General features: G+C 55.4%; 1 protein-coding gene and 2 non-coding genes across 3 annotated transcripts in view; all 3 read right to left on the bottom strand.

Moving 5' to 3' along the window:
- Positions 1 to 1,000: 1,000 nt before the first annotated feature.
- PRRC2B (proline rich coiled-coil 2B) overlaps positions 1,001 to 27,978 on the bottom strand; it is an 84,187-nt gene continuing 57,209 nt past the window's right edge. Inside the window, 20 exon segments of the mRNA XM_070454821.1 lie at positions 1,001 to 5,403; positions 6,618 to 6,699; positions 9,369 to 9,460; positions 9,912 to 10,088; positions 12,587 to 12,827; positions 13,222 to 13,349; positions 14,272 to 14,369; positions 15,122 to 15,314; positions 15,465 to 15,569; positions 16,144 to 16,230; positions 16,773 to 16,970; positions 17,116 to 17,304; positions 17,612 to 17,694; positions 19,133 to 19,274; positions 19,768 to 19,855; positions 19,857 to 19,911; positions 20,480 to 20,676; positions 21,961 to 23,276; positions 23,278 to 24,028; positions 24,666 to 24,882. Coding sequence (XP_070310922.1) covers positions 5,269 to 5,403; positions 6,618 to 6,699; positions 9,369 to 9,460; positions 9,912 to 10,088; positions 12,587 to 12,827; positions 13,222 to 13,349; positions 14,272 to 14,369; positions 15,122 to 15,314; positions 15,465 to 15,569; positions 16,144 to 16,230; positions 16,773 to 16,970; positions 17,116 to 17,304; positions 17,612 to 17,694; positions 19,133 to 19,274; positions 19,768 to 19,855; positions 19,857 to 19,911; positions 20,480 to 20,676; positions 21,961 to 23,276; positions 23,278 to 24,028; positions 24,666 to 24,882 — 4,574 coding nt within the window. The 3' untranslated portion in view covers positions 1,001 to 5,268.
- On the bottom strand, positions 10,635 to 10,720 carry LOC139031691 (small nucleolar RNA SNORD62). Its single transcript, XR_011484183.1, has one exon. It is a non-coding gene; the product is annotated as a small nucleolar RNA SNORD62 (small nucleolar RNA).
- On the bottom strand, positions 14,570 to 14,655 carry LOC139031688 (small nucleolar RNA SNORD62). The gene has a single exon (XR_011484182.1). It is a non-coding gene; the product is annotated as a small nucleolar RNA SNORD62 (small nucleolar RNA).

Here is a 27,978-nt window from a genome sequence, read left to right as displayed (position 1 = left end):
GAAGTGGGAACCCACTCCAGTATTCTTGCCTGGGAAATCCCATGGACAAGAGGAGCCTGGCGGGCTACAGTCCATGGGTCGCAGAGTCGGACACGACCTAGCGACTAAGCTCTGAGATGGAAGGGTATTTACTACAAGTCTAATAACGAATTACGATTCTTTCCTGCCTTCCCCGTCATCCAGCATTAGGTAGTGCAGGTGACTCTCACCCGGGCTACGTAGAGGGAGGGAGCGCAGGCTCACCTGCTTGCAGCCAGAGGGCGTCTCGGGCCCTGGAGGAGTGGGGCTGGGCTCAAAGTATGGGCTCTCTGGTCCCGAGGACCCAGGGCCTCCCTCCTGTTGGCCCGCAGGCTCCCTCAGGGCCAGGGTCCTGGGAGCAGGGAACCCAGGGACCACGCCTGCCCAGGGTTTCTTTTTGAAAAGTGTTAAACTTCCTGAATGTGTAAGTTTCCTACATCCTTACCTGGGGCCAGGCACTGTGCTGAACGCTGCCATGGCCTCTGCATCCACAGTACCCTGCCCAGTAGGTACTGTTTACAACCCACACTTTATAATTATGAAAACTGTGGCTCTGGGCAGTGGTGTCTTTCCCAAGGTGACACATCTAGTGGAGGGCAGAACGGAGGACTACCACTCGAACCCAGATCCTAGCTCTTCATCCTTCACGGCCCACACCTGGCTTGCTCTGTTTTCCTAGCCCAGAGTACCGCAAAACTTTGTACTTTATTACCTCTCCTATTACAGCAAAACAAAAGGCATTAGAAGTGGCAACAAAACACAAGTCAAGCACTTACCTTCTGTGACCCAGCCATTTCACAAGGGGAGTGGGGTGAGGAAGGGCTGGGAGCAGGCAGTGCTAACGTCTGCCCACTGGGAAGACCCACCTTAATAACCCCAGGCTTCAGCCCCTCCTCACCCTCACGTTGCCCAGTCTCTTAATGAACTCTTCCATTTCTAGTCAAATGACATGGTCGAGGAACACACAACCTGACAAAGCATGTTTGGTTTCAGTGGGTCTTTTTTTTAAACTTTTTTATTTAAATAAGGAGAATTCTTTCATATGGAAAGAGCTAGTACAATCACATATTTGAAAGGAGAAACAACAGGTACTGAACCGGAGGGAAGGGTGAAGGAGGAGGGTGCCACCATGGCCTGGTGAATCCAGGGTTCCATTTTCCCATCTAAGGTAAAAGCTCCCCCAAACAACATAGAAACAAGCTGCACGTTACACCTTTTAGCCATCGTCTGCCCTTTCAAATATCTGGTCTACATGAAAAGACAAAGAGAGGAAAGGCCAAAATAAGATTAAAAAAAAATAAAAACAAAAACCACAACCCTCTCAACAAAAAACCCCAACGCTTTTTACTATGCAAGGCATGAGGTCGAAAGCTTGGTGTGCAGGACCCCATTTTCACAACGGAAGAGGTCGTCCACAGAGAGCCTCAACAGAAAGTTCCGCTCTGAGGCTTTGTAACATGCTGAAGGCAGGGCCTCGGGGACACTGCTCCCTCCTGGAGGTCACCTAACTGGGGTGGAGAAATGGTGAACTGCAGGTTGGATACGCCTGGAAGATCACTGGCCAGATATGCACTGGTGGTCCCGGTGGAGGGCATGGCTGGACGGCAGTGTCCGACCCCAACATTGAGCTGCTCCTGTCCTGGTGATGTCTTAGGTCTGGTTCACTTTTCAAACTGGAAGAGTCAGTTTTCTGAAGTCTGCATTTCCCAGTCATCACAGAATAGTACCAAGTTCAAGTACCCTAGTGTCCTTGGTGCTCGAAGGCCATTTCCAACAGACCTTCTAACCCAGGCTAGCTCTGCAAGAAGAAAAATGGGACAAATACAGATTTGAGAGGTAACATGCAGCTACTCAGCGGAGGAGAACCACACAGGAGGGAGGGGGCTTCAGCTGCTGACCCCACACTGCCTCGGCGTGCCAGTTCTGAGTGAGACCATGCCTGTGAGTGCACACTCTGAGCCTCCACAGCCCTTGACAAACCTCATCAACCATCCAGAAGGCAGATCTACAAGACAGGAGGGTGAGGGCAGAGCTGGAGAGAACTGATGTCAGTATGTAACAAGATACCCCAGTGTCCCCAGAAGTTGCTGCAATGACCATGGCTTTGGAACCGGACCGACCGATTTTTCTGGGTAACAGTCATTCTTTAGTTTTCCCCCTGAAGGAACCTGGAGCCCAAAGTGTAGGAATTCCAAGTTTGAAAAAAGTAACATTAATTCAAAACAGGAAACGAAAACTAGACTAAATACAGCTGGCAAAGAAGCCTTCAGGGGGTGGACGAGGCCTCACGGGTACATGAGCTCACGCTCTTGGGTTTTACCCCACAGAGGAATTGATGCTGGACAACACACAGTAACTACAGGGTCACTGGCTGCCGAGGAACAGGATGCATCATCAACGGCCAGGGTGGAGCAGCCAGCATGGCAAAGAAGGGTAAGCTGAGTAGCTGAAGGCAAAGTGAGAGGGCTCTGACCCCTGCCCCTGCCCAGGAGCAGAAAATTGTTGAGTGCTAGTCTTTACGTGTTCCCTCCCGCTGGTCGACCCAAGGCTTTCTGGCAGAGGCCTCTGTGTGGATTTGTACTCTGAGGATGGGGATATGAAGGCAAAATATGACCCCAAGTCCTATTACCTGGAGATTGGCTCCAAAACCACATGAAAGGAGAGAGATCGCCCCCCAGACATCTCTGCAGTAATTACTGCATTTCATCAGACCAAGGAAGGGATGGGGTGCTGGGTGGGCCCAGGGCCCACCCTCTGCCTCCAGTTCATTGTAAAATCTGTCTTATCCGGAAAGAGACTGCAGTTTGGGCACACGAAGGTGGTAAACGCACTGAACTTCACATGCAATTTTCCTGGCCTTTCCTGCACAGAATAATTCAGACATTATATATAAATAGAGCAGTGAAACATTTACTTCTTTTTCCACCTAGACCTACGACATCAATACATATAAATAAATTCTAGTGTTTTCTGTTTTTATTGGGGGTAGGGGGGAATACAGGGGTAGGTATAGAAAAGGGAGAACAGGTGACCCTTTCATTTTTTGTTTTCTCAAACAGGAAGTACTGTCACTCTGAGGGCAGGTTCACCTGAAGGGACACATCTTAAAAGAGTTTGTAACAGCATCCAGGCCTGTCCTGCTGAATTTCAAAATGAGAAAGCCTTTTTTCCTTTTGACAATATGCACTGGAATCAGGTACGAGGGGTCTGGCCACGTTTCTGTTTGAGAGTGTGAGGCCCCTGAAGGGGCCACTGGAGGGGAAGGGAGCCCTGTCGGTGGGGACAGCAGCCAGGCGCTCACAGGGAGAGGGAGACAAGGGCAGGTAGGCACACAGGGAGCTCTGTCCAGTGGCAGCCCTGCAAGAAAGGGCTTCAGCGTAAAGAAAGGGCTTCAGCGTAAAGGTTTAGGGGATGAGAGAGAAGAAAAAACAAAAACACACGCCAGTGAGAAGTAAGGTCTGAGGGTGGAGGCAAGGAGGGGAGTGCTGGACACCACTGATGAAACGTTGAAACCCTGCACCTTTTGCCAGAGGCTGTTGTTCCCACGCTTCCTTAAAGCAGTGAAGAGCAACGAGTGACTACAGCGGTTCCTAAGGCCCTTCTTTCCGTGTTCCACACTAGCCAGAGCCTAAAGTCCCAGCCCGAGCAGCCGTCACCACCTGGGCGACAAGGCAGGTGGACTCTGTGGGCCGTGCCATCTCCCTGCCTCCCGTCCTTCGAGCCAAGTCTCCCCCAGACCTGCCAGCAACAGCAGGTTGATGGCAGCTTAGTTCTCTCAAGAGCATAGGCAAAACTTCACATTTCCCCTCGCCTTTCCTTGGAGTTTAGGATGATTTCCTTGTAGCACTTATTTTAAAAGCAAACAGACTTAGCATAAATGCCCCCACATTTGGACAGCAATAGCTCTGTACACGTTAAAAGGCTAGGCAGGCTGTTTTGGCAGCATTGACAGCCCTGCAGTTGCCCACCTCCCCTTGGGCCCTGCTCTGGCCTCTGGAAAGACCGGAGACCCCACTGCCCTGCTCAGGCCTCTCTGGCCCCACAGCCTGGGCCTGTAGCTGGGAGGGGAGAAAGGGAGAGAAGCAAGCCCTCCTGCCTCCTCCCAGAGCTCGGGCCAAGGCGACAGACCCGACCACACCCGTCATCTCTAGTGACAATGGTCCAGGCGCCTGTCGCCACAGAGGACAGCAGGGTTTCCAGTGCCGAGCTGCGGGAGAGGTGGACGGACAGGAGGACCCAGAAAGACAAGGCAGCTCGGAGAAGAGGGAGCATGAGAAAACATCAGGCCCTATGGGTGCAGCCGGCACTGATGGGGGGTGGGGGGTGGTGGTGATGCTGTCAGCTCGCACCGCCCGGGTCAAAATGGGAACACACCACTGCCTTTTATTTCCATGATTCACCTCACATTCCCAGCAGTGTCCCCACCAGCTTTAGGGAGAGTCTGAGACAGAAGTTCTGTGTCATTCTTAGGCTAAAAACATCATGAACGTCAATGGACTGACCATAAGCTCCCTGTGGTCATCAGCCCAGAGGTGGAAGCCATTGAAATGCCAGTCCACCTGCCCACTCCCCGCCCCCGCAAGTCACCGCTTCCCAAGCTCAGGAGCAGTGTCTGAAACCACTTCTTTCTGCAAGTAACCAGCAGAGAGAGAGCAGGAGAGGCGTGCTCCCAAGCATCACCCCTACCGGTACCGCAGTGACCTACCACATTGAGCAGGGGAGGTGACAGGAAACTACTGCGACAGGAGGAGGTCAGGGAGAGGGTGGCAAAGGACACATAAAAGTCCAGCTATACAAAGCTTGTGTTTTTGTTTTCTTTTCCTTTCTCTTTTGTAAAAACCTGTAGCTGCTTTTTAAAACAAAAAGCCTCAAACTAAAACGGCCCTGCTGCCAGACCACGGTGCCCCGGGGACGGGAGGCAGGGAGGGGAGGAAGCGGGGGAGGGCAGGGTTAGTCTGCACGGCATGACACTCAGTCACTCCACGCTCGGTCACTCCGCGGTCATGGTGGAAAGGACATGGGAATGGAGTCGTTTGCTTGTTTGTTTCGTATTAAAGCAAGCAGGTCAATGCCAGAGATCCACGGGTGCAAGCCGGTTGGACAACGGAGCTTTCAGGAATGGAGGAGAGAAGGGAGATCTTGAAGTCCGGGCCAGGTGAGTGGATGGGGGATCCCTCGGCGAGACTCCCCAGTGATGGGCAGCAGCAAGGCCAAGGGCAGAGTCCTCCTGGGCAGGCCGGGCCCAGCCCCTCAGGCCTTGCTCTCCTCCACCTTGACCGCCCGGGGCTTGATCGCTCCGGTTCGCTTCAGCGGGGAAGCAGCTGAGGGTGGCTCCTGCAGCTTCACGGCTCCCAGGCCGGGCTTTTCATCCACTCGCTGTTTTGCCTTTGGACAGATGGACGGAGACAGAGGAAGTCAGCCTTGTGCAAACATACCTGCCAGGACCCATGGTCCCACCACCTGCTTCCTGCTCCTGCGTCAGAGGAAAGCTACCCTAAGAAGCCCATCTCTCAGTCAAGGACCAGACTCAGAAATGCCTCTCCTGGGCAGGACCCTGGCTTGAGAAGGCTCTGCTCCCTCCCAGGGCGCTGAGTGCAATGATTGGGAGAGGCAGGAGGCCCGGGTCCCAGGGAAGCATCTGTGCCGCCCAGGGGCCTCTGCAGGAGCGGCCCACCCAAGGCCGCCCCAGGGGCCTTCTCAAATCAACGCACCCCCGTCTGTGCTGCAAGGGCATGGGGCCTCTCATCCAACTCGGCCTCCCAGATCCTCAACCCACCCGACTCCCATTTTGTGGGAGCCTTTCTCCAAGCCCCTACTGTGACCTCCAGGGTCACAGCCAGGGCCCCCTTATGCTGCAGCTCTGCACAGTGAGGGGTGTCACCAAGTGAGCAGCCTGGTTCTGCCCCTCACACAGTGGTGTGAGTTCTCAAGGAAGCTTTAGAAGCTCAGGCCTAGCAACTCAGAGTGACCCTTGGGGAACTGAGTTAGGAGAAGTGAACTGAACAACGGAGCCTCTACCTCCACCAGCCAGGAAGGCTGTCTTGCTAACATCCCACACCTGACTTGTCTGAGCTCTGGAGCTCGGTCACATTTTAGAGGAGTGAAGAGATCGTGCCGAAGGCAAAGATGCTGAGCCAGCCCTCTTGTTATAAACGGGACAATGTCAATCCATCTGGACCCCACCCGGCCAAAACAAGGACGAGACACAGCACTTACTAGGCCAGCACGCACAGGCACACGCGACAGGCACACATGCGCCTGCATACCCCCGGCTTCTAGAGCTGACCCCTGGGCCTAACCGGGTCCCAGCGCCTTCACAGCCCAATTGTTACGGAGGGAGAGTCCCCCTTCCGGTGTCACCTCCTCCGAGGAATCCGCATCCTCCCTTCTCAGCAGGACAAGGAAGGATCCAGACGCCCGGCAAAAGGAGAAGCACCTTCTCCGGGAGGGACGCGGGCTCCTGGCGCCACTCTCTAAGCGCTAGGGCATGTCTCTTTCTAAGAGGAGCACGCAAACAGGCTGGACAGTCCCTCCTCTTTTGGCACTTGGAGACGGGCCTAAGCATCCGGGGCTGGAGGGTCTGGAAAGCCATCTTCTACCTGTTGAACGTAGTGTCCCTGCACAGAGCCCATGTTAACTGCTGATCCAGAGGGCTTCCCACTGGGGCTAGCAGAGCTAGGCCTGAAAAAACCAAAGGAGGGGGTGAGAACACACGCGTCACCATGGAAATGGAGTCAAGCCTCCATCGGAGGACACAGACCCAGACAGCCGGGGCACAGGGGGCGAGGGTGTCGCCACGGGGCCCTGGCACCTCCAACCCAGTTCACAGGGACGCACCTGAGGGGCGGTGGCCAGGTCCCCACCATGGGCAGACACCGACCAAAGGACAGACGGTCACCAACCGTCTCTCAGGTTTGGAGGGTCTGGACCAACTTGATGCTCCAGACAAAAGGGCTATAAGACCTGACACATGAAGGGATTCTCTGGTGGTCCAGTGGTTAGGACTCTGCTTTTCACTGCCGTGGATCTGGGTTCAATCCTTGGTCATGGAATTAAGATCCCACAAGCTGAGTGCCATGGCAGATACATATGTGTATATATAATTGATGAAATAAATAAAAAATAAAAATGAGCTTAAACTCCAATAGGAGTTCAGACTTTAAAAAGAAGAGAACTCCCTGGTGATCCAGAGGTTAGGACTCGGTGCTCACACTGCTGGGGCCTAAGTTCAACCCATGGCTGGGAAACTAAGATCCTGCAAGCTACACAGCGTGCCCCACCCCCATCCCCCAAAAGCCTGATACATGAGTTATGCCAAGTATCCTTCCAGTCTTCATTTGGGAAGTAGAGGGTACTGGGTAGCAAAGAATACCAAAAGTAATAAAAATGTAAATCACCTTTCTACATGTATTCCACTAACAGACAACTAGCTCCAAGGATGTTAATTAATCAGGTGCTGTGCGGAAAAAAAGGCCTCCCTGGTGGCTCAGTGGTAAAGAATCCAACTGCCAACACAGGGGATGTGGCCTCAATCCCTACGTAGGGATGATTCCTTGGAGAAGGAAATAGCAACCCACTCCAGTATCCTTGCCTAGGAAATCCCATGGACAGAGGAACCTGGTGGGCTATAGGCCATGGGGCCACAGAGTCGGACACCACTTAGTGACTAAATAACATGTGGAAAAGGATGTGGTCAAAGGTCATGAGAAGAGCTCAACAAGACCCCTGAGGGCCAGGGGAATGCAGGCCGTCTGCTGAGGTGCACCCTAACTCCCTAGCAAGCCCTCCTGGGCTCACACGTCACCCCCACCCAAGTATCTGGTCAAGGAACCTTTCTTTGACAGGGCATGCATCCAAAGCCCTGTCTCCAGAAAATTTGGGCAACACTGCACTGTAAACCACTCCCATTCTCCCAGCCTCACTAAGACACCAACAAAAGCTACCAGCTACGCTTGTCTTTTCTAAGTATTCTCCCAAAAACAAAGCTGCAGCTGCCATGCCGACAGTGAATGGACACAGGCGACTCTTGTTACGTGAGCGTGCCTTTTCCAGGTTAGCCTCCAAGGAAGGCTCTTCAATCAGACAGGGGTAAAACCTGCCTGTGGCAGCAGGGGAATCTGTGCCTGAAGCTTCCTTTTTTCTTCCCAAGCAAACTCATTGTTTGCTGCTGCTGCTGCCCATATATACTTTTTACAGGTCTGTAGTTTTGGCCTACATGAAAATTACACTTGAAAACAACAAACAGGAAAAAAATCAAGCCAAGAGAGTGAAAACAAGAACAGGAAAGATAATGAAACAGGAGCGACTGACAAAAACCCCTTTCTCAGGAACTGCAGCTGGAGAAGGACTGACGTGAAGGACGGCGACTCGGCCTCCATGCGCCCGGGTCGAGGGGGCACACAGCTGGCTATGTGGGAGGTGAGCTCAGCCAGCTACGTGGTCACCTCGCACAGGCACTACAGGTCACGCACACCTGTGTTCCTCACAGGTAAACAGGAGGGAATTCCAGGAACCTTCCACGGTTAACAAGAGTCGACTGTGCCAACCCTCGGGCCAGACCCCAGAGTGTGGGGCCTTCACAGTCAGTGCAAACGCTGTCAGAACTGGACGCTCCCTAACTTTCTAACATACTAAGAACAGCTGACCCTTGAACAACTGTATGGGGTCCACTTACACACAAATTTTTTTCAATATACATGTACTACACAACCCACAGTTGGCTGAATCCTCAAATATGGAACCATGGATATGAAGGGCTGTGAAGTTATACTTGACTTCTCAACCACGTGGGAGGTGAGCACCCCTGCCCCCTGTATTGTTCAAGGGTCAGCCACAACTCAGCCCATGACTTACATACACCAAGCCCCCTCTGAATCCAACAAGCGACCTGGGACACTTACTAGAGGTGGAGGCGGATCCAGAGGAGGTCCACTCATGCCCACGAGCCCAGAGCAGCAAGCCCTGGTGGGTCAGAAGCCCATGGGGGACATGTGGCCCCGGGAGAGGAATCCCCGCTCCAGAGTGTGCACCCCCCATGCCAGTGAGTCTTTTATGAAGAATCCGGTGAGAAGGCTGCCAGTAGCCAGGGTTGGCCCTGATGTTACTGTAACATCAGCCTTTCCTTTCCCTATCTCTCCACAAAGTTCTCCGGCATCAGAACAGTTTATGATAATGATTAAAGCAGAACCATCCCCAAGTCTCCTGCATCCCCACACTGCAGCTTCCTGGTGACAGGGGGCTGACAAAGGTGACCCCGCCTCAGCGCCCTGCCTTCGCCCTGCTCTCCCGGGGCCCGTGACTGCACCTTAAGGGCTCGGCTGTGGGCACCCAGCCCCAGGGTGGCGCTTTACCTGTAGGTCTGCGGCGATGGCACAGAGCCTCCTGAAGGAACATTCTGTTTACTGTCGGCAAAGTGGAAGCCCTTCATCTCCATCTGAGAGGACTACAAACACCGGGAAGGGAAGCGACAGAGTCACAGGAGGGCCCTGGGGACAGCTGCCCCCACACCACCACCCTGCGCAGAGCTGGGGCTGCGGGGTGGGGTGGTGGTGCCACGAGATGGGGAGGATGGACTGCGCACCACCCTGAGGCCACCTTCTGTGGAACCCTGGAGCTGGCGAGGACTTTGGCCCTGGACCTCAGCAGCAGCCCCCTAAGGCCATCCTGATCCACGCACCCAGGCCTGTCCATGCTGTTGGTGACATGTGAGCAAGAAGCTCCTGCCTTGGGACCAAGAGGACTTGGCAGAGAGCAGGAAGCCAGCCGTCTGGTCAGGCCGAGAGCCTCCACGCTGCATGACAGCTATGGCTCCTGACTTACCAGAAGGGTCCCCCAAAGCCAAGACTCCCCCACCCCGCATCCCAGGATCACAGCAAGATGGGAGTGAGCCTCACCTCTCTGCTGGTGTTGAGGACCGAAGGCTGGGACCCAGGGGCGAGGATCCTGCGGGGGGCCCCAACCGAGAGGCTCTGCGCCTGGGGCAGCTGGATGGACTGTGGCAGGAGCAGGGGCTGCTGCCCGGAGCCGTACCGGGGCAGAGGCAGCTGGGAGCCAGGCAGGGGCATCGTCAGCTGCTAGGCAAAGGGCACAGTTAGGAGGACAGCAAGCATGTCCGAGAGCAAGCCTGTGTCGCGCTTCAGGCTCTCATTCCAGAGGAGGAAGCAAGGCTCTTCCCCAGAAGGACAGATTCTCGACAGACCGCAGCAGAAATCACCCTAATTTTATACTCTCAGGAAAGCAGGAGAAAGAACCACAGGCTGGGGGTTGAGAGGAAAGACAGAACGGTCAGCGAGGCCCAGAGACCTCCTCCTAAGTAGTGACCCAGTGAGTCCCCCAAAGAGGGGAGCTGGAGAGCAAGGGTATCTTTGCACCCCCTTTTGTGGCACAAAAAGGCAGGAGTCCTTTATGCTTTCCCTCCAAAGGTGACAGAAAACAACTGGGGTCTGGGGCTTAGGGTCCCTAGTGTCTTTGGATCCTCCTGAAGCCTGTTATGACAGGACGAGGCAGGAACCACCAGGCCCAAGGGAATACTCCTCAAGGCTGGAACGAGGTGTGAGAGAGCAAGGAGGTGGGTCAGGAGACCCTCAGGAGGGGGGGCCGGGGGCCACCACGTGTCGTCTCTCAGTCACGGTCCTCTTCATCTCCCTGCTATTGAGTCCACAGTGGAGAGTCAGAAGGATCTGTTGCAATCGCATCACTGAGACGAGTGGCAGTCACACGTTAGCCGTGCAGAGCCTTGACGGGGGTGAGGGTGGGAGCGGGGTAGACAGGACGAGAAAGGCCCAGACTCTGAATACTTTTGGGCTTAAGCATCAATAGGGGCTTGGGGGGAACAGGAACCCAAAGATGACCCTGCTGGGCATGAAGTTTGCTTCCCTTAAGTTTGAGATACTGTGAGTTGTGAGCAGAGATGGCGGGCAGCCCACTGGGCCTGAGTTCAAGTCCAAGAGACAGGTCTGGACTGAAGACAGAACCAGGGAGAGCTGGGCTGGGATGAGGCTCAGAAACACAGGTCTAGACAGAGCCCAGGAGGCACAGTGACTTACTGCCCAGGGAGGCGAGGAGGAAAGAGCAAAGGAGACTGAGAAAGAGGGCCTCAGGGAGGGAGGAGAACCAGGGGCAGAGTCTTCGTGGCCCAGTGAGCATGACCCCTGCGTCAGATGCTACTGACCGATCAGGAGGAGGAGGATGAAGGTCAGGTTCAGTAATACGGACTGGGCTAATGCCCTTAAAGGGTTTCCTTTTTTAGAAGAAAAAGGACAGGGTTGCTTGGGGATGCGGACGCAGGGTGGAAGACCCTCATGGCTGAGGATGGCAGGCGCTGACGCGTGCTGCCGCAGCACCCGGATAAATAAAAACAGCTGCTGCCCTCGCCCCAGGGCCCCTTCCGTCCTTCAGAGTCGTGGTGCTGGGAGCTTGTAGATGGTCTCTTCCTGGTTATGACTCACATTTCTTTGTGGACACAGGAGGCACCGTCAAGGTGGGGAGAAGGCAATAAAGAGGCGAGGTACCAAGACCATTGGGAACTGTGTGTGCAGGAGGCTGTGCGTCGGGCAGGGAGGGCCCTGTGTGAGTGCAGGGGGCTATCTGGAGGGATCTGTATTCAGTCTGAATCCAGCCATTGGGAACTGTGCATCCAGGGGGCTGTGCGTCGGGCGGGGAGGGCCCTGTGTCTGTGGAGGGCCATCTGGAGGGTCTGTATTTAGCCTGAATCCATCCACAGGCAGATGAGCAGAGGCAGGCCAGGGTTTAACATGGGTGAGCACAGAGGTGGGGGTGGGAAGCGGAGTGCAAACGACAAGGAGGGGGTAGTTCCCTGGTGGTCCAGTGGTTGAGACCCCACGCTTCCACTGCAGACTACACAGGTTCAATCCCTGGTCAGAGAACTAAGATCCTACAAGCGTGGTGTACCCCACCTCACAAGGAGTAGGCAAGTAGAAGGGAGCGTTAAAAGGTGTTTGGAGGTAGTTGGTCACTAGAGGAAGGGGGTGAAAAGTTCAAGGTGGTGACTGGGTAGGACCCTTAAGCCCAAGATGATGGGAGAGGTGCAGCTGTGGGCAGGGACCAGTCCAGACCCTGGATTGGTGAGCGGAGCACTGGGGGTGAGGAGGCTGCGGGAGGGTCATCCACAGAGACGTCCACCCTGCTGAGAACCACACGGGAGTGGAGCTCAAGACTGATCCAGGGTCCAAAGAAAGGGAGTGACCCTCAGAACAGTTTAATGTGCCCAGGGGCCAGGAGGACGTGGAACCAGAGATCCTGTCACGTGGTGCTTGCAGCACATGGGGGTTGGTGGTGGGACCAGGGTTAGAGGGTCTAGAAGCATGAGTTAACACAAGAGAGGACACTCAGCACCCCTGAGCCTGGGTAGGGGGAGAGGCTGCAGAAGCCAGGTCTCGGGGCTGTTCACGGCTGGTGGAGGAGCTGGCCGGGGCCTGAGCCCAGGCACCAATCACAGCGGCCACAAGCCACATGGAAGCCAGAGCGCGTCAAGAGGCAGATACAAGGGAAAAGGGTCACGAAGAAAAGAGATCTGGGGCTTGGAGGCAGGCATGACTGAATTCCTGACCTGCGGGAGCTGGGAGTCCAACATCTGGGAGGCGCCGAGCCCGGCCGCCTGGCTGAGTGGGCCCTCATAGACCAGGGCCTGGCTTCCACTCATGGGCTGGTAGGGCGAGCCGGACTGGGGCTTCACCATCTCCAGGGGCTGCATGCCTGGGAACGCTGAGTAGGGGGCCTTCAAGGCTGTGCCTCCGGAGAGGATCATGGTGCTGGGCGGTGACAGGCTGGGGTGCATGTACACCTGAGACCTGCAAAAGCCAGATGGACGGTCGGGTCAGGCAGGCGGCTGCACTGGCTGCACTCACCTCAGACCCCAGAGCGCTCGCTCCCACACGGGCTCTTGGCTCAGCCCCAGGGTTTCTGACTCAGAGGCCTGGGATGAGACCTGAGAACCTGCATTTACAACAAGCTCCTAGACGCTGCTGCTGCTGCTAGTCTAGGGACCCCAGCTTGAACATCACAATATTAAGCAAACATACAGGCTGTATGAGACACAGGAAAACCTGTGAGGCCAAAAGCACAGGACAGACACACTGAGAGCACGGGCCAGCTCAACCCCTACCCCCAGACCCCGCAGACACACGCACAGCAACCAGTGGCCAAGGGACCAGCCGCCAAGGCCCCCAAACCCAGGCATCTCACCTGAAGAGCTGTAAGGAGCTGAAGATCTCCTGAGACTGGGAGACATGCAGCCCACCCCTCAGTCCCAGCTGGGCTTGAGCTTGCAGAGATGTGAGAAGGGAAATTGGGATCTGCTGGGCAGCGGCAGCCTGCAGACAGGAGGTGGGCGGTCACCACACTGCCCTGCAAGCTGCTTCTCCCAGCCCGCCAACGGCACCCCCTCACCCCCACCCGGTCCTTCTCCCCGGGGCAGCCAACACCGCCCTCAAAGCGAACTCAACACAGCCTGCCTGCACTTCCTTCCTTCTCAGGAGAGAGCAGAGAACTAGCAGCAGCCCCAGACCAGCACAACCGTCCCTACACTGACCCTGCACAGCAGGACGAACAAGCCCGAGCTCCACATCCAACAGAGGTGGGTTTAGAAACTGAACAGCGGATGGGAAACGCCACGGACACAGGAATACGTGTGCTACGACCCAGTTATGAGACCTTGCAGAACCAAACGACATAATGTTTAAGAATACGCTCTGAAAAGACCAGGACGGGCCGTGTCCTCTGCCCCTGGGGCGGCGCTTCTCCCTGGTTTCTGCAGGTACAGGACCCCCCGTGGAAGGCCCAGCACCAGCTTCAGGAGGAGACTCCCACACGCAGCCCCTGGCAGCACAGCAGTGTACCCACTGTGCAAGAACACAGACACCTGCTCACTTATACAACTACCGCTTTCTAACGCATCCATGCCTGGGAGTCTAGGCCTTTCTTGTCTTCATCAGAAGGATACCTGATCACCAAAGAGAATTCCGTTTCAGTGAATCCCCTGGCTAGGGTGCAGGAGGGAGAGCGTCAAGAAAGGAAAGCTAAGCGGTCCAGAGCACTCAGCTCCATCCCTCCTCCTCGGCTCTCACGCGTTCACTCGGGAAACGCTGACTGGCTGCCGTGACGCGCCAGGTGTGGGGCAGTAACGTGAGGGGTTCAAACATGAGACAGGCCATGAACGGGTACATGAAGCAGCCAATCACGCCCTGTGCTGCACCCTCCCCTCTATCCCTGGGTCACCTGTCTCGCTGGCATCACCTGTTGGTACCTCTGCTGCTGAGGTATGGTCTGAGGAACCAGCCAGGGCTGACTCGCAAACACATGGCCATCCAGGTAGAGAGGTGGCAGGTGGCTGCCTGGAAACACAATTCGAGGCAGGGGAACAGGATCAAGTCTCGCTGTCCCAGGTCCCGCGAAGCAGTGGGGGAGGGAACGTGGCAGAGCTGGCCCTGGCTCCTGTGCAGCCTCGGGGGGAGGGCCGCTGCAGCCGGCCGCCCCTCTCACCCACCGCCCCGCACCCCCAGGAAGGGCTCAGTCATGAAGGAGGCTGCCATGGTCCCTCAGTCACAGTCTTCTTCATCTCCCTGCTATTGAGTCCACAGTGGAGGGTCAGAAGGATCTATTGGAATTGCATCACTGAGACGCTGGCAGCTGGGCCCCCTGAATCCCCACAGGCTCCTTCGGGCACTGATACCGTGACAAGGACAGTGACAATTGGGGTAAAACTGGCTCCTGCTTACTGAGGCTCAGTTGATACAAAACCCTTCCCGGGTGTGAGCTCATCTCATCGGTGTGGTGACCCCATACCCAGCCATCACGACCCTGTTCTATTTCACAGAGCTCAGACAGCTGCTCATGAGACAGAGTCTCTGCTGGGGCCTCTCTCCAGGAGGTGAGAGAGCCCTGCTGAGGTCACAGAGTCCTGTCTCCTCCCAGGGCTGGAAGAGGAGAGCAGCAAGTGCCAGAGACCAGAGCACACAGGAACCCGTGGCCCCCCAGCCAGGAACATGATCCTTAGGTCAAGGCAGGGGGTGCTCAGGGCTCTGCACCCTGTATTTCCCTCAAGGGAATGGATAAGGATCTCTGAGCTGGACCAGGGGAGAGGTACCTGGAAGGGATGCAGAAGGTGCGACTGAGGCCACGGGCACGGGGGGCATGGAGACGCCACCAAAGGAGCTATAGTTGACCCCGCTGGAGGCCCCCCCGGAGGATGGGGGCTGCAGGCCTGAGCCGGCGCCTCCTGGCGAGCTCTGCTCTGGCAAGCTGGGTGAGTTTTCCCAAGCCTTGCGTGCAGACTCCATCTTTGGAAGCAAGGGGGTGGGGGGAGATGGAAGTTACCGCCCAGAAGGCAGCAGGCGGCATAAAGCTAGGCCCCAGGGTGGGGGTGGGGTGTGTGTGCTGGGGTGGGGTCTGCTTGCTCTTGCCCACTCACAAGCCAGGCCCCAAGTTACCTTCAGAGTGAAGTCAGCGGTGGGGAAGGACATGTGGGAGAGACCGATGGCCCTCTGGATGTGGTGGTCCCGCCGTAGGATGGGGATGCTGGGGGCCAGCCCGGCCTGGATGGAAGGACACGGTGGGACACCTGCAGGCGGGGGAGCCACACCCCTCCTGCCCGGACCCAGCCTTCCAGCAGGGCCGCCACGTTTTGGCAACAGAAGCACAGCTGGCGGCCAGCACGCAGGCCCCACTGCATGGCATGGAGGTCCCAGTTCCTGTCTCAGCCCCTTCCCCCAGACTGTGAAAAAGAGGCCCTGGAAATATGCTCAGAAATACAGCGCTAGACCCCCTTCCTGCCATGCCTGGCGCCCACCTGCAGGTCACAGGATTTCTGAGAAACTGCAGAGTAAAGAAACTTGTTTATTTAGCACAGCATTCTCAAACGTGTGTGACCGTGGAACTGGGAAAGTTCTGAATCACAAAGTGCCAAATACAGCAGACCTTGGGAGTTACACCACTCCATTTTAAGTTCACAAAACCAGGGTGGGGAACAACTTGCCACGGGTGTGTAACTAGAAATGCCACCAAGACACAAACTGCCTGGCCCAACCCCAGAGCACGCTGGCGAGGCTCTCCTCCCGTGGCCTGCTGGTACGGGGACCACAAAGCCAGGCGGCACAAGCACAGACTTACGTTACTGGCCAACGCGTCCTGAAGTTTGACAACTGGGTTCCCCACGGGGCCAGAGGCAGAGCCAGGCTGCAAGCTGAAATCAGAGTCCTGGGGGGAAAAGGGGAACAAAGCCACAGAAATCACCCTGGTTCACCTTCTGGCAGAGACACACGTGAAATGGACCCATAGCCTCAGCAACTCAAAAACCCCAGTATGGGACTTCCCTGGTGGTCCAGAGGCTAAGACTCTGGGATCCCAATGCAGGGGGCCCAAATTCAATCCTTGGTCAGGGAATTAGATGCCATATGCCGCAACAAAGATCAAAGACTCCATGTGACGCAACTAAGACCTAGCACAGCCACATAAATAAGTAAGCAGTATTCACCACGTGAACAAAACAGCCAGCTGTTCCCCGACAGCCCCCAAGCAAGGCAGCCACCCACTTCTCTGCCTGGCTTCCTGCTTGGTCTGAGAACCTGCCTGGCATTGGCAGGGAGATGGAACCAGCCCACAGCAGCTCTTCACCCACGATGCCACCCCACAACATCCCTTGGAGTGCTGCCAGCACCTACCACCCCGCTCCTCCTTCCTCTCCAAGCACCAAAAACGGGGGTTGAGGAGGTGGGTAGAAGAAACACTTCAAGCCTCACCTTCGGATTGACTCCAAATTCAATGGGTGGCACCGGCAGCACAGAGTCGACGTGAATCTCCACCCCGTTAACAGGGGGAACCACAGCCCCCTGCAGCCGTTCGGCCCCCTCAGAGCCCTTTCTGTTTTTCAGAGAGCGCTCATTGCCGATGGGTCCTGGTCTGTGCTCCTTGCTCTGTCCCGAGCCTTGTTCTGAATCCTTGATGGAAAAGCAAAGAGGTTGAGACACACAGCCTGGAGTGACCCTGACCTCTAGCTTCCAAGGAACTGGGAGCCAGAACAGAAGAAAAGAGACACCAGCCCTTCTGCCTAGCCTGGCCCCTGAGAGCCAGGCTCCAGGTTACCTTTGGCTCTGACTGCTTTTGAGTCTGCTCCTTGTGGCCGTCAGCCTTGGGCTCCAGGCCAGGCCCGCTTGCCTCTTCGGGCTTCAGGGTGCCATATGGGGAGCTGCGCTGCGAGGAGGTCGCTGAGGACTCTCGGGACTCGGCGCTCAGGTCAACACCGCTGTCTCCCTGGCTGCTCTTAAAGCCCTGCTGTGCAGGACACACCGCCAGTCAGCACCTGAGTCCAGCAGAGTGAGACCTGAGGCATGACATGTCTCCTGGCCCGAGCCCGTGATCCCTGGTACATGTGGGCCCCTGCACTGTGAGCACGGCCAGATGCCAAGGACCCAGGGTGGGCACTCCCTGGCCAACCCCTCTTTCTCCCTCCCACACACCTGAAAACAAGACTGGAGACCAGCGATGAGCCAGGCTCACCGCCTGGCCAGGGAGAGCCTGGGCAGGCTGCTGGGACGGCCCTGGACTATGAGCACACACTTGGTGCCTGGGGGCCACTCACCTCAGCAGAGCCAGGCTCAGTGCTGGTGAAGGCAGTGGCAGCTTTGGTCCAGGAGTCACTAGCAGAGGCCTGAAGGGGGAGGGCTGCTAGGAGAAAGACAGAGTCAGGACATCAAAGAGGAGCAACCAAGCCAGAAATACGACCACAGGCAGCTCACACAAACTCAAGTCTTCAAACCACCTGCCTCCTCAGTCTGACACTTTCACTCGAACTTCCCAAAGTTCCCAGAAACATCTCCATAAATGAGCTTCTCGAGATTTCATGGACGATGAGCTCCAGGTAAACACACCAGCAACTTCTCACTCATAGGGATTAGAACTCCGTATCACTACCTCTGCTGTGATAAAGCATTTTTCACATAAGCCAACTATTTATTTCTGCAAATTGGCACCTCTCTAATTACTTAACTATTGTTAGCTCAACCATTCTTGAAAATCCAACAAAAGTCACAGACCCTGTCTGTGTGCACAAAACCTCCCAAGCTCTTTTCCAAGATCCAGGGCCCTTCTAAAGCCATCCACACACCCCTGGTCTGAGCAACCACGAGATACTGCACAATACAGGAGGGAAAGCCTTGATAGCCAGGAGAGACTCCTGAGTTGGTCCACCCTGCTTGACCAAGCTAGAAAGTATGTGTTTTTGGACATTTACACTGTGACACCCACCACTCTCACAAAACCAAACTGACTGCACCCAAAATATACTGAAAGACTACTGTACTTTCAATCAGAGTTGACTATTTCCCAATATTACGTTGAAATGCTTAGAATCAAGGTTTTAATCAGAAACATGAAGACAGGCCATGTGGTAAAACTAAGAGAACCAGGCTCAGAACCAGGGTGTCTGTCATGTGGCTCCGGGGTTGTCACTCACTCTGGAAGTCTCAGCTGCTTTGAATAAAAGACCTAGCAATGGATGATTTCACCAAGTTCCCGCAGGGCCTCGCCCAAAGCAGGAACTCAAGAAGAATCTGCTCAATTAAAATGGTTTTGTATTTTAAAATGAAAGATTACCAGGAAAATACCACTGGATAAGAAATTCTTTTAGCTTCAGGGAAATAGAGATTTTCTACAAATTAAGGGCCACCCTAGTCTGGTTTCAAGTCTAAGACAGCATTTGGGAAGGAGTTGACAGAAACCTTTTGGCAAGGAAAGGGCGCACAGCACAGACAGGAAAGCAGTGGACTCCTGTTCTCCCAAATAGTCATCTGCTGCTTGCCCTCAAGGTAAGAAGGAAGGATAACTGACATGGGCAACAGTCAAACCAACTCCTGAGCGACCTCAGCCAGGAGGGGTGGGGACCACTCTTTCCCGTCACTGGATGCAGAATGCTCTGCTCACCACCACACTTCAGGCAGGGAAACGTACATCTGTTTAGAGGCTGAAGCGGCACGTGGTGCTCAGACGGCATTAACCCCAGACTTGGCAGAGGAAGCCGGGAAACAGGCAATGCTGTGCCTATGCTCACGGCCCCAGGCCTGGGAGGCGGCCCGAGCCTCAGGGTCCGAACACAAGCTCTTACCCTGGCTGCTGCTCTCCCAGATCTCGGTGCCCAGGCTGCTACCGGGCACCGGCCCGTCACCCGGCTCCAGGCACAGGTTGTTCTGCTTCTTCGCAAACCGAGGAGGAATTCGAGAGGAAAGACTTCGACCTTTGACAGGAACCTACGGAGAAGAGGGAGATAGGGTCCAGCCTCAATAGCAGACATGAAAAATGAGTTCCCCCCAGGCAGACGACCGTGGGCTCCAAAACCACACCCGGAAACTGCTCCAGAGAATTCACCAACCGTGAATTGAGGTTAAGACCTCAACCATGTGGGAACTGCAGTGCCGACCAAACCACCCCTGCAAGTGCCCAGTGGGCTGAGATCTGAGACCACAGTAGGAGTAGGCTGGACTTCAGGGGCTAACAGAGGTCTGGGTCCTGCTCAGCCTGTTTCAGCTGGTGTCACCAAGGATCAGTTACCCTCTGAGAGCAGGGAAATCACACCATCTACCCCATGGAGCACAGGGACAGTGGGCCCTGGGAGGCAGTGCCTGCTTACAAGCATGTCATTCTTCCTCTCCCAGCCCGGGCCAAATTCAGAACACTCTGACACCGCAGGCTACCAGTGTCCCTGTGTCCCAGACCCACGTCCCCTCACAGCACGCCCCATACCTGCACTGCTTGCTCCTTCTTTCTCCTCTCCTCCTCCAGCAGGCAGCACTGCTTCTTGGTCAGGACCTCAGTGAAGCCTTCGCCCACCAGAGCCCACCTCACTCTCCTCCCCAGGGCTGGATCCACAATTTTCAATGTTGGTGTCTGAACCAAGACTCACAAGGAAGGGCAATGGTTCCATTTACTGCAAGCTAAGGATAACCTAACCCTACACACACCTATCTAAGCACTGAGTCAGGTCAAAAGGCCACGCACTTAGCTGGCTTGGGCCTCAGCATATTCACCATCACCAGGGTCTAGGAAACTCAGAGAGGATTTCTACACCCTTCTCACAACTCTGCAATGCACTGTTATCTCCAACCAAACAGGTCACAGTTAAGAAAACAGGCCTCAGAGAGACACACACCTAAGTCCTAGCTCCACTCCTAACCAGCAGTGTGACCCTGGACAAACCACTCAACTTCTCTGGGGCTCAGCTTCCCATCTTTAAAACTGAGACACTGCAGGGCTGTTATGGGAGTGCAGCAGGGCTGTGAGCAACAAGAGGGCAGGAATCCTTCCTGTTTTGCTCTTAACCCAATACGTGCCCAGAACCTAAGATATTCAGCGAAAGGGCAAACAAACTCAGCAACCCATGGCTGTGGCCATTACCCCCTTTGCCCCCCATTTTGCCTGGATCCTTCTTCCCCTGAAGATGTGAGCTGACACTCACGTCCGTAGTTCAGGTCAAATGGTTTCATGGTCTCTCCCTGCTCGCCTGACCTCTGGGCGGCCAGCTTGGCCTCCTTCTCTGCCTTCTCACAGGAAGCTTCGGTGACATCAGAGGCAGCATGGGCTGCCCGCTCCAGCGTGTAGTGGCCAGTCCCACTGCCACAGCCAAGACCTCCAGGCAAGGCCTCGTCTGGAGACCTAGAGAGGAAGGAGGATCTCGTCAGCTCAGAAGCGGCCCAAGAAGGAGAAGCCGCATACACACCCACCACACACCCAAGCTCAGCCCTCGTCTCCGTCATTTCCTCCTGGTGTCCCCTCCACCCAGCAGAAGGGGTGGCTAGTTACATGCTGTTGGAAGCCCGTGGGGAGGCCCCCCCAGACCACTGCTCCAGCAAAGCCCCTCAGAAGCTGCTCTGTCCTCACCCCCTCCCCCAGCTCGTACTCCTGTCCTTTCCCTTTGCCCACCACACCCAGCAGGGCTACAGTAAAGAGACAAGGGGCAAGGCTTAGAACCGGGCCGCAGAGGGAGCCCAGGCCTCACTCCACGGCCACTCCCCTGGGGCAGAAACCTCAAGTAAAGACAGGTCTTGCCATCTGGGGCCTAGAAAGTCCCTCTAGATCCACACCGACAAGAACTCACATTCTCCTGTGGCGCCTTGTTAAGAGATACGAGTGAACTACAGGCCAGGCCTCTGTGCTCTGAAATCTTGAGGAGGCCGGGAAGCAGCATAATTGTCTTCCTCGGCACCTGGTGGGGGCCTGAGCCACATGAGGGATGCGGGCTGCACAGGCTCTGCCCCTACCCTGATCCCAGGCCAGCTGTGGGCAGTGAGCAGACAGCAAGCACAGGGCACCCACCCCAATGCCTCTGAGTCTAGAGAGGCACCCTTTGGGCCTCAGGAGTCACCCACAGCCCCTGCTTACTGCCTGGCTATCACCAAGTGTGTGGGGGAAATCCTCAGAGTGGGATTGCTTGTCTTTCATGGAAAAGCAAAGGCACTCAGGGAGCATCTCTCTCTGCAGGGCCAGGAGGCCAGCAATGCCCCAGCGAAGAAACTGCCTGGCACAGTCGAGGGCCGGGGAGTCTGAGGAAGAGACCAGTGCTCAGCAGGCGCCACGCACAGAGAACGACCCCAACCCTGTGGTGATGGCCCCTTGGCTGGACCCTGAGGAGACATACGGAGACTGAACTCTTGAGTGGTACCGGGACAGCCACTATACGGGACTACCAGATGGGGCCTCTAGTCTCGGTTCTGAAGCCACAACAACACACCACAAGAGAAGCAGACAGCAGGGTGAGAGGCAATGATGGAGGTGCTCACACATGATGGCCTTGGCGGGCGGTCACCCTGGAGCACAACGAGAGGGAAGGAGTCGGGGCCCTGACACACGGCGGGACAGCATGCGTGAGGTGCTGCCGGAAACACCGGCTAACAGAACCATAGCAACAAAAAAGAACCCGGGACTCTGCTTCTGGTTTACCTTTTGGCTTTCAGAGGCGTCCCGTTCTGATGACTCTCATAGCGGGGAGAAGTGTCACCGCCACCTGGCCTAACAGACTTCTCCCCAAACCCTCCCGGCTCCAGCTTCCGGCTTTGCCTGTCCACCAGGGGTCTCTGGCCCGAGAAGCTCCGCTTGGCCAGCTCCTTCTTCTCGCCTGCGCTCACCCCGGGAGGGCCGCCATCGGCCTGGGGGTCCAGCTCGGGGCCGGCCCGCCGCTCCCGCCTTTCGCTGAAGTCACTGCTCTCAGACGCCGTCTCCCACTCCTCATTGGCGTGGTCGGACGAGTTCTGATAGGCGAGCTCAGGGGACCTGTGGCCTGTGGCGCTGCTCCTGTCCCCAGGGCAGGGTCTGGGACGGCCCGGCCACTGGCCGGCTGCCAGGGGTGGCTCGTCCTCTGGCCCCCACAGGCCCAGGGCCTCCCTTTCCTGTCGGAGGCGCCGGAAGCGGGGGGGCTTGTCCTGGCGCGGAGGCCGCCTTCGCCTGAAGGGCCGGTTCTCTGCATTTTCGGAATCTGCTGCGTGGTCATCTTGGAAGAAGGCCCTCTTGTCCTCCACGCGGCCATCCTCAAAGCCCCGGGAGCCCAAGGCGTCAGGGCGTCTGTAGGTGTCTGGGATGTAGTCTCTGTCTAAGGGCCGCCGGGCCCCACATGCATCAGGGGGGCCAGGCTCCTGCCAGGAGGCACCAGGACCCCGGCTGGGCCAAGGGGCCACCTCCTTGGCCGCGAAGGTTCTCCGGCCATATGCACAGTTGCTCAGACGCGGGGGGAGGGCACGCCCAAAGGCCCGGGGGCCTCGGTTCTTGGCCTCAGGCCCGCCGTGGTCCTCAGGGTGCATCCTGCCAGACCGCCACGACTCCCTGAAGTCGCCCTTCCTTCCCGTGGCCTCCTCCCGCTCCGGGAGTGCACCCTCATCCCCGGGCTCAGCACCTCGCTGCCGCCGCCGCTTGGGAAGCTCCTCGTACTCAGAGCCCTCGCTGTGGGTCTCACTGGCAATCCTCCGCCGGGGCTTGGCCCGAGGAAAGTCATCTGGTGGCCCAAACTCCCGTGGCCCCCGGCCCCGGCCACTCCTCTGGCTGCCACTGTAGAGGGCCCGTGTCCCAAGGACACCCCCGCCACACAGGCCGCTACCAGTGGGTCGCCCACGAAAGGTGAACTCTCGGAACCCGCGGCCTCGGCCCCGGGCTGGCCCCCGGCCCCCAAAGCCTTGCTCCTCATCAATGAAGATCCAGTTATTCCTCTTGGTCAGGAGTGTGTGGCTGGCCTCCCTGGAGGGTCTGGCCTCTGGGGCCCCATCTGTGCTTGTTGTGCCCCTCGGGACGGCTGGCCTCATGGTCTGAGCTGGCACAGACTGAGCCCTGGTCCTCCGAAGTGGCTGGAGCCGCATTGGCCAGCGCGGGGTCATTCTCTTGGTCCTCGTCCTCAGCCGCCTCGTGGACAGGCCCCGTCCCCCGGGCCAGGCGGGTGCTCCCCTCTGCCAGCTCCGGCTTTACCTTCTCGAGCTCCTTCTCCTTGTCCTCCACCTTGAGGGCCTTCAGGACAGGTTTCTTGATGGGGCCGGACCTACGGGTCCTGCCGGTCTGCTCTGGGTGCTGGCTGCTGGTGCCCCGGGCTTCTGGCGTCCACTCGGGCTCCAGGGCTGGCGGCTTACTCGGGCTCCCTTCCTTCTCCCAGGAGGAAACACTGAAGGGTGGCTCCTCACGCGGTACCTCCTTCTCAACTGCAGCGTCTGAGTCGGTGACCTTTGACTGGTGGTTCACGTCCCAGTCGCCATACTCGGGCTTTTTCTCCGTGGGGGCAAAGTCGGGCTCCAGTGGGGAGCACCTGAGGTTTGGGGTGTGACTCACAGGAGTGCCTGCTTCCTGACCATTTTCTTGGGGTGGAAACAAAAGCTCCTGGCCTACTCTCTGAGAGGAGACACGGGAGTCACAGTCTGCTGGGGCCTTCTTGTCAGAAGCGCTCAAGTACTCCTGCCCTCTCTCCTCAAGGAGCTCGCGCTGGGCACTCATGCCCCCTGACCTTCCGGGGGAGGCAGAGTAAGAGCTTTCACTCCTGAAAAGGAACCAGAAAAATCAGTCAATGTGATTGGAGCCTGGTTCCTGGTTTCCACGCTGAACACAGTTTAAAAAAAAAAAAAAAGAAAAAAAAAATTTTTTTTTAAAAAGAAAAAGAAAAAAACATAGGCACGAACATTCGCTCTATCTTTAAACGGGCCTCAGAGATGCTGGGCCATGGGCTGGTGGCGGCCCCTGGAGTCCAGAGTGATGATCAGTGGCTGGTGGACTCCATGAACAGCTGGGCATCCTCTGGTTCAAACACGCCGGAGCCGGGAAGTCCGAGAAGAGTCTGGGGTGCTGGGCCGGCAGAGCCAGCTCGCCTTACATTCACAGGAAGGAGCCATAACACATGCACTCAACCCCACCCCGTGGCCCTGCCCCAAGGTTCTGTGGGATTTGCCTCTGACCCCAGGATTCCTCCGGGGCCTTCAGTCACCATCAGAGCCTCTCACGTGAAAGCACCCAGCCATCTTCATCTCACTCTCCTTCCCCAGAGCACACCGGTCCCTCCCAAGGTGCCCCTTCCCTGAGGGCAGTGTCTCCCGGGACAGGGCCTCCTCCCAGAGCCCATCTTACTGAGGACCGAGATTCCTCCTTCAGCTGCAGGGCAGCAGGACCGAGTGTCGCCTCACCTGACATGCATGTCCATGGCCAGACTGTCGCTGGATTTCGGGTGGGGCAGCGAGTAGCCCTTGCTCTGCAATGCCATGTAACCCTCAGGGCTCCACACGGGGGCGGGGTCAATGGCGGTCACCTTCCTTTCTGGCAGCGGGGGCACACAGCTCTGGTCCTCAGAGCGACAGCCACTCCCACTGAGGGAATCCGGGGGCATTATGGGTCTCATCAGTCCTGAAGGAAGTGATCAGCCAATTGTTCACCTCGTTCAGCAAGCCATGGGTCGCCCACAGGCCCAGAGGAGACAAGCTGCCCCGACCATCACGCAGATGCAGCACCCCACCGGCTTCACGTCATCTGATCACAGAACCTCTGCAGGCACACAGGCACGCCATCTGAAAGGCCTGTTCAAAGACCCTGGAAGTCCAACCTTAGTTCCCGACGAAGAGCCCCTATGTTGAAGGATATAAAAAACTGGCACATGGAAACAGGACACCATCAACTAGAGAGCTCATGGCTGGCGGCAGAAAGCTAAGAGGCCAGGCAACTAGCAGCGGGAGATGCCGAGGGTCTTGCACAGACACAGGGAAGATAAGCTACGCTCCAGGGAGCCTACAGGCACCAAGGAGCCAGCGTCTGCCTGCTTCCAAACCCTGCAAGAAGATTCAGAAAGGGGTTTGGGCTTCAGCTCTGGTTGTTTCTGCCCCTGAGCTTACAGTGATACACCACATTCTGTCCAGGGAAGGGGAGAAGGGGACACACAGATGACACTCAACTCTTAACTGGCCCAAGGAGACAGGGATACGCTGACATCTCAGTCCAACCACATACAAACCAGCTGGGGAGATGGCACCCTGCCCCACCAGGGCCCCTCTGTCCACTTCTACCAGATGGGATGCTGTAGATGACATTAAAGGTCTCCCATTATGCCAGAGTCTGTGTAGAAAAGAGGGTCTGATTTTTCAGATATTTCACAAAGCTAATTACTGGCCACTAATGTTTTTGTGCCCATTTTTAAAGCGGAGATAATCTGATCAGGAAAATGATTCTGCATCAGACCAGTGGTTATATACTTTCTTTCAGCTGTGGAGTGTTCTGTCCAAACATGATCAATATATAACTCCGACACAAAGGTAGTGTGAGTCGTGTGGTGGCGAGGACCCTCTCTGGAATCCTAAAATTACACACCATTTACTAAGATTGATGAGGTATGCAGAACTGTTCAGCACTACACAGACCTATTTTTGGCAATATAGCAGCTCATATCACCTGAAAAAAAACCTCCTGTCACAAAAATGCTGCACAAAACACATTACACACACTTCACTTGCAGAGCGCTGCTCCCCAAAACCAGGAAACCCCCAGGGAGCGGAAACCACAGCCATCGGCCAGAGCCATGGGCCAGAGGCACGAGCCAGGGACACATCTGTCAGATGTAGTAACCTACAGCCATGTTCCTAAACACCACCCCCTCACCCCCTCCCGACAAGAGATGGGGCTTCTCTGCAAAAGGCAGAGAGTTACAGCTGAGGTGCTGCTTACACAAAGACCCTCAAAGGGCTCTGCATTCAATTACAAGGCAGACCAGAAAAACCTCACACTCTTTAGGAAAGGGAGATGACTGAGCTAGTGTCCTGGCCAGGGTCAGATTAGGGAAAACAGTCCCCAGTGAGGAATTCATGGCCACGTGCCAGCTTTCACACAGGCTTGGGGGTAGCAGAGTAGAGTTCAGATTTACACCCCTAGAATTCTCCAAAAACTTCCTGAGTTATAATAAAAGGTAGTTCCAGGCTGGCAGATGAAAAGACAGAGCCACGCTGGAGGGATACGCTCTCAAACCAAGCTACACAGAATCCCCAAGTTAAGAATAGCTCTGCCGGAAATGAACTCATGAGTCAAATACTTCCAGAACATCGGTGGGGGAAAGCAATCTACCACAAGTCCACAGCAAGTCCACAGGATCATGCACTGTCCCCAAGAACTTCAGAAAACAGATCAAAATGTTAAACACCAGAGAATTACTGTTTACATTATTAAAAGCATAAAAGAAGGAATTGAAAACTCACAAAAATACAAGACACAAGAAAAGAAATCTTTGAGGGGAAAAGTCTAGTAATAAAAATACAGACACTGAAATTAAAAACCCACTGGACAGTAAAAAAAAAATTAAGAACAGCAGATTAGACACAGTTGGAGAGAACATGGAATTAGAGAATAATTCTAAGCATGTTCCCAGAAGGCGCCACAGAAATCAGCTCTCATATATTCAAGAGAGTTGGAGGCAAAGTGAGAAGTATCATGATGATGCAGGCATCTGTACAGCACAATCACTACAAATAATCTAAGTGGGTGACCTGGGAAGAAAGGATACGAAGAATGAAAAAAGGCAAATAGCTAACATGATAATTAGAAGAGAAACTCCCAGAAGTGATGAGAGCCATACAACCTTAGATTTGAGCACCATGAATTTTAAGCAGAATAAAGTAAGGATAGATATAGATACATACCTAGACACAGCCTGTTGAGAAAGAACTCCAGGAGACCAAAGACAGAGAGATCTTAAAGCAACACAAACCAGACACAGGAGCCAGAAGAAAAGGAATACCATCTTCACATTCCTCAAAGAAAGTGACTGCAAACCTAGAGTTCTATACCAGCTACACTATCGTCCAAAAGAAAGGCTGCCATAGGTGAGAAATAGTGCTCCGCTGCATCAAACTCTTTGCAGCCCCATGGACTGTAGCCAGTCAGGTTCCTCTGTCTATGGGATTTCACAGGCAAGAATACTGAGGTGGGTGCCATTTTCTCCACCAGGGGATCTTCTAGACCCAGGTGTGGAACCCATGTCTCCTGCACTGGCAGGCGAATTCTTTACCACTAGTGCCACCTGGGAAGCCCCATGTGAAGAACATGTATTGCCAAAAAACTTCTGTAGAGGCCTTGACAGAATATATGTTCTGAAAAAATAAATGGAACCCAGATGGAAGGATAAGCAGCAAAGGAACTAGTCAGCATGCAGGCAGGTCTGAACAAGCATAGACTGAATAAAACAACAAAGATAATCATTTGGTAGGAATCAAAACAAGGGAAGAATTAAAATTCCAGGCAAAAATTACAAGACTCGTGAACTAGAGCTCAGGTTCAGGGTAAACTGATTAGCCTTTGTTAAGTCAAGGCTGCATGTCAGAATTTAACCTAACCACTCACAGTAGAAACAGAATGTAGAAGGAAAACAAAAAGAATCAGAAAACTTGATACCCACTCCCCCAATCTAAAGGGAACAACTTTGGTAACTAAAGTCACAGTTTTACCCACTCAATGTGGGTAAAA

The sequence above is a fragment of the Odocoileus virginianus genome, chromosome 2, assembly GCF_023699985.2.
Source record: "Odocoileus virginianus isolate 20LAN1187 ecotype Illinois chromosome 2, Ovbor_1.2, whole genome shotgun sequence".
Classification (NCBI taxonomy): Eukaryota; Metazoa; Chordata; class Mammalia; order Artiodactyla; family Cervidae; genus Odocoileus; species Odocoileus virginianus.
This window is presented reverse-complemented; position numbering and strand designations above follow the sequence as displayed.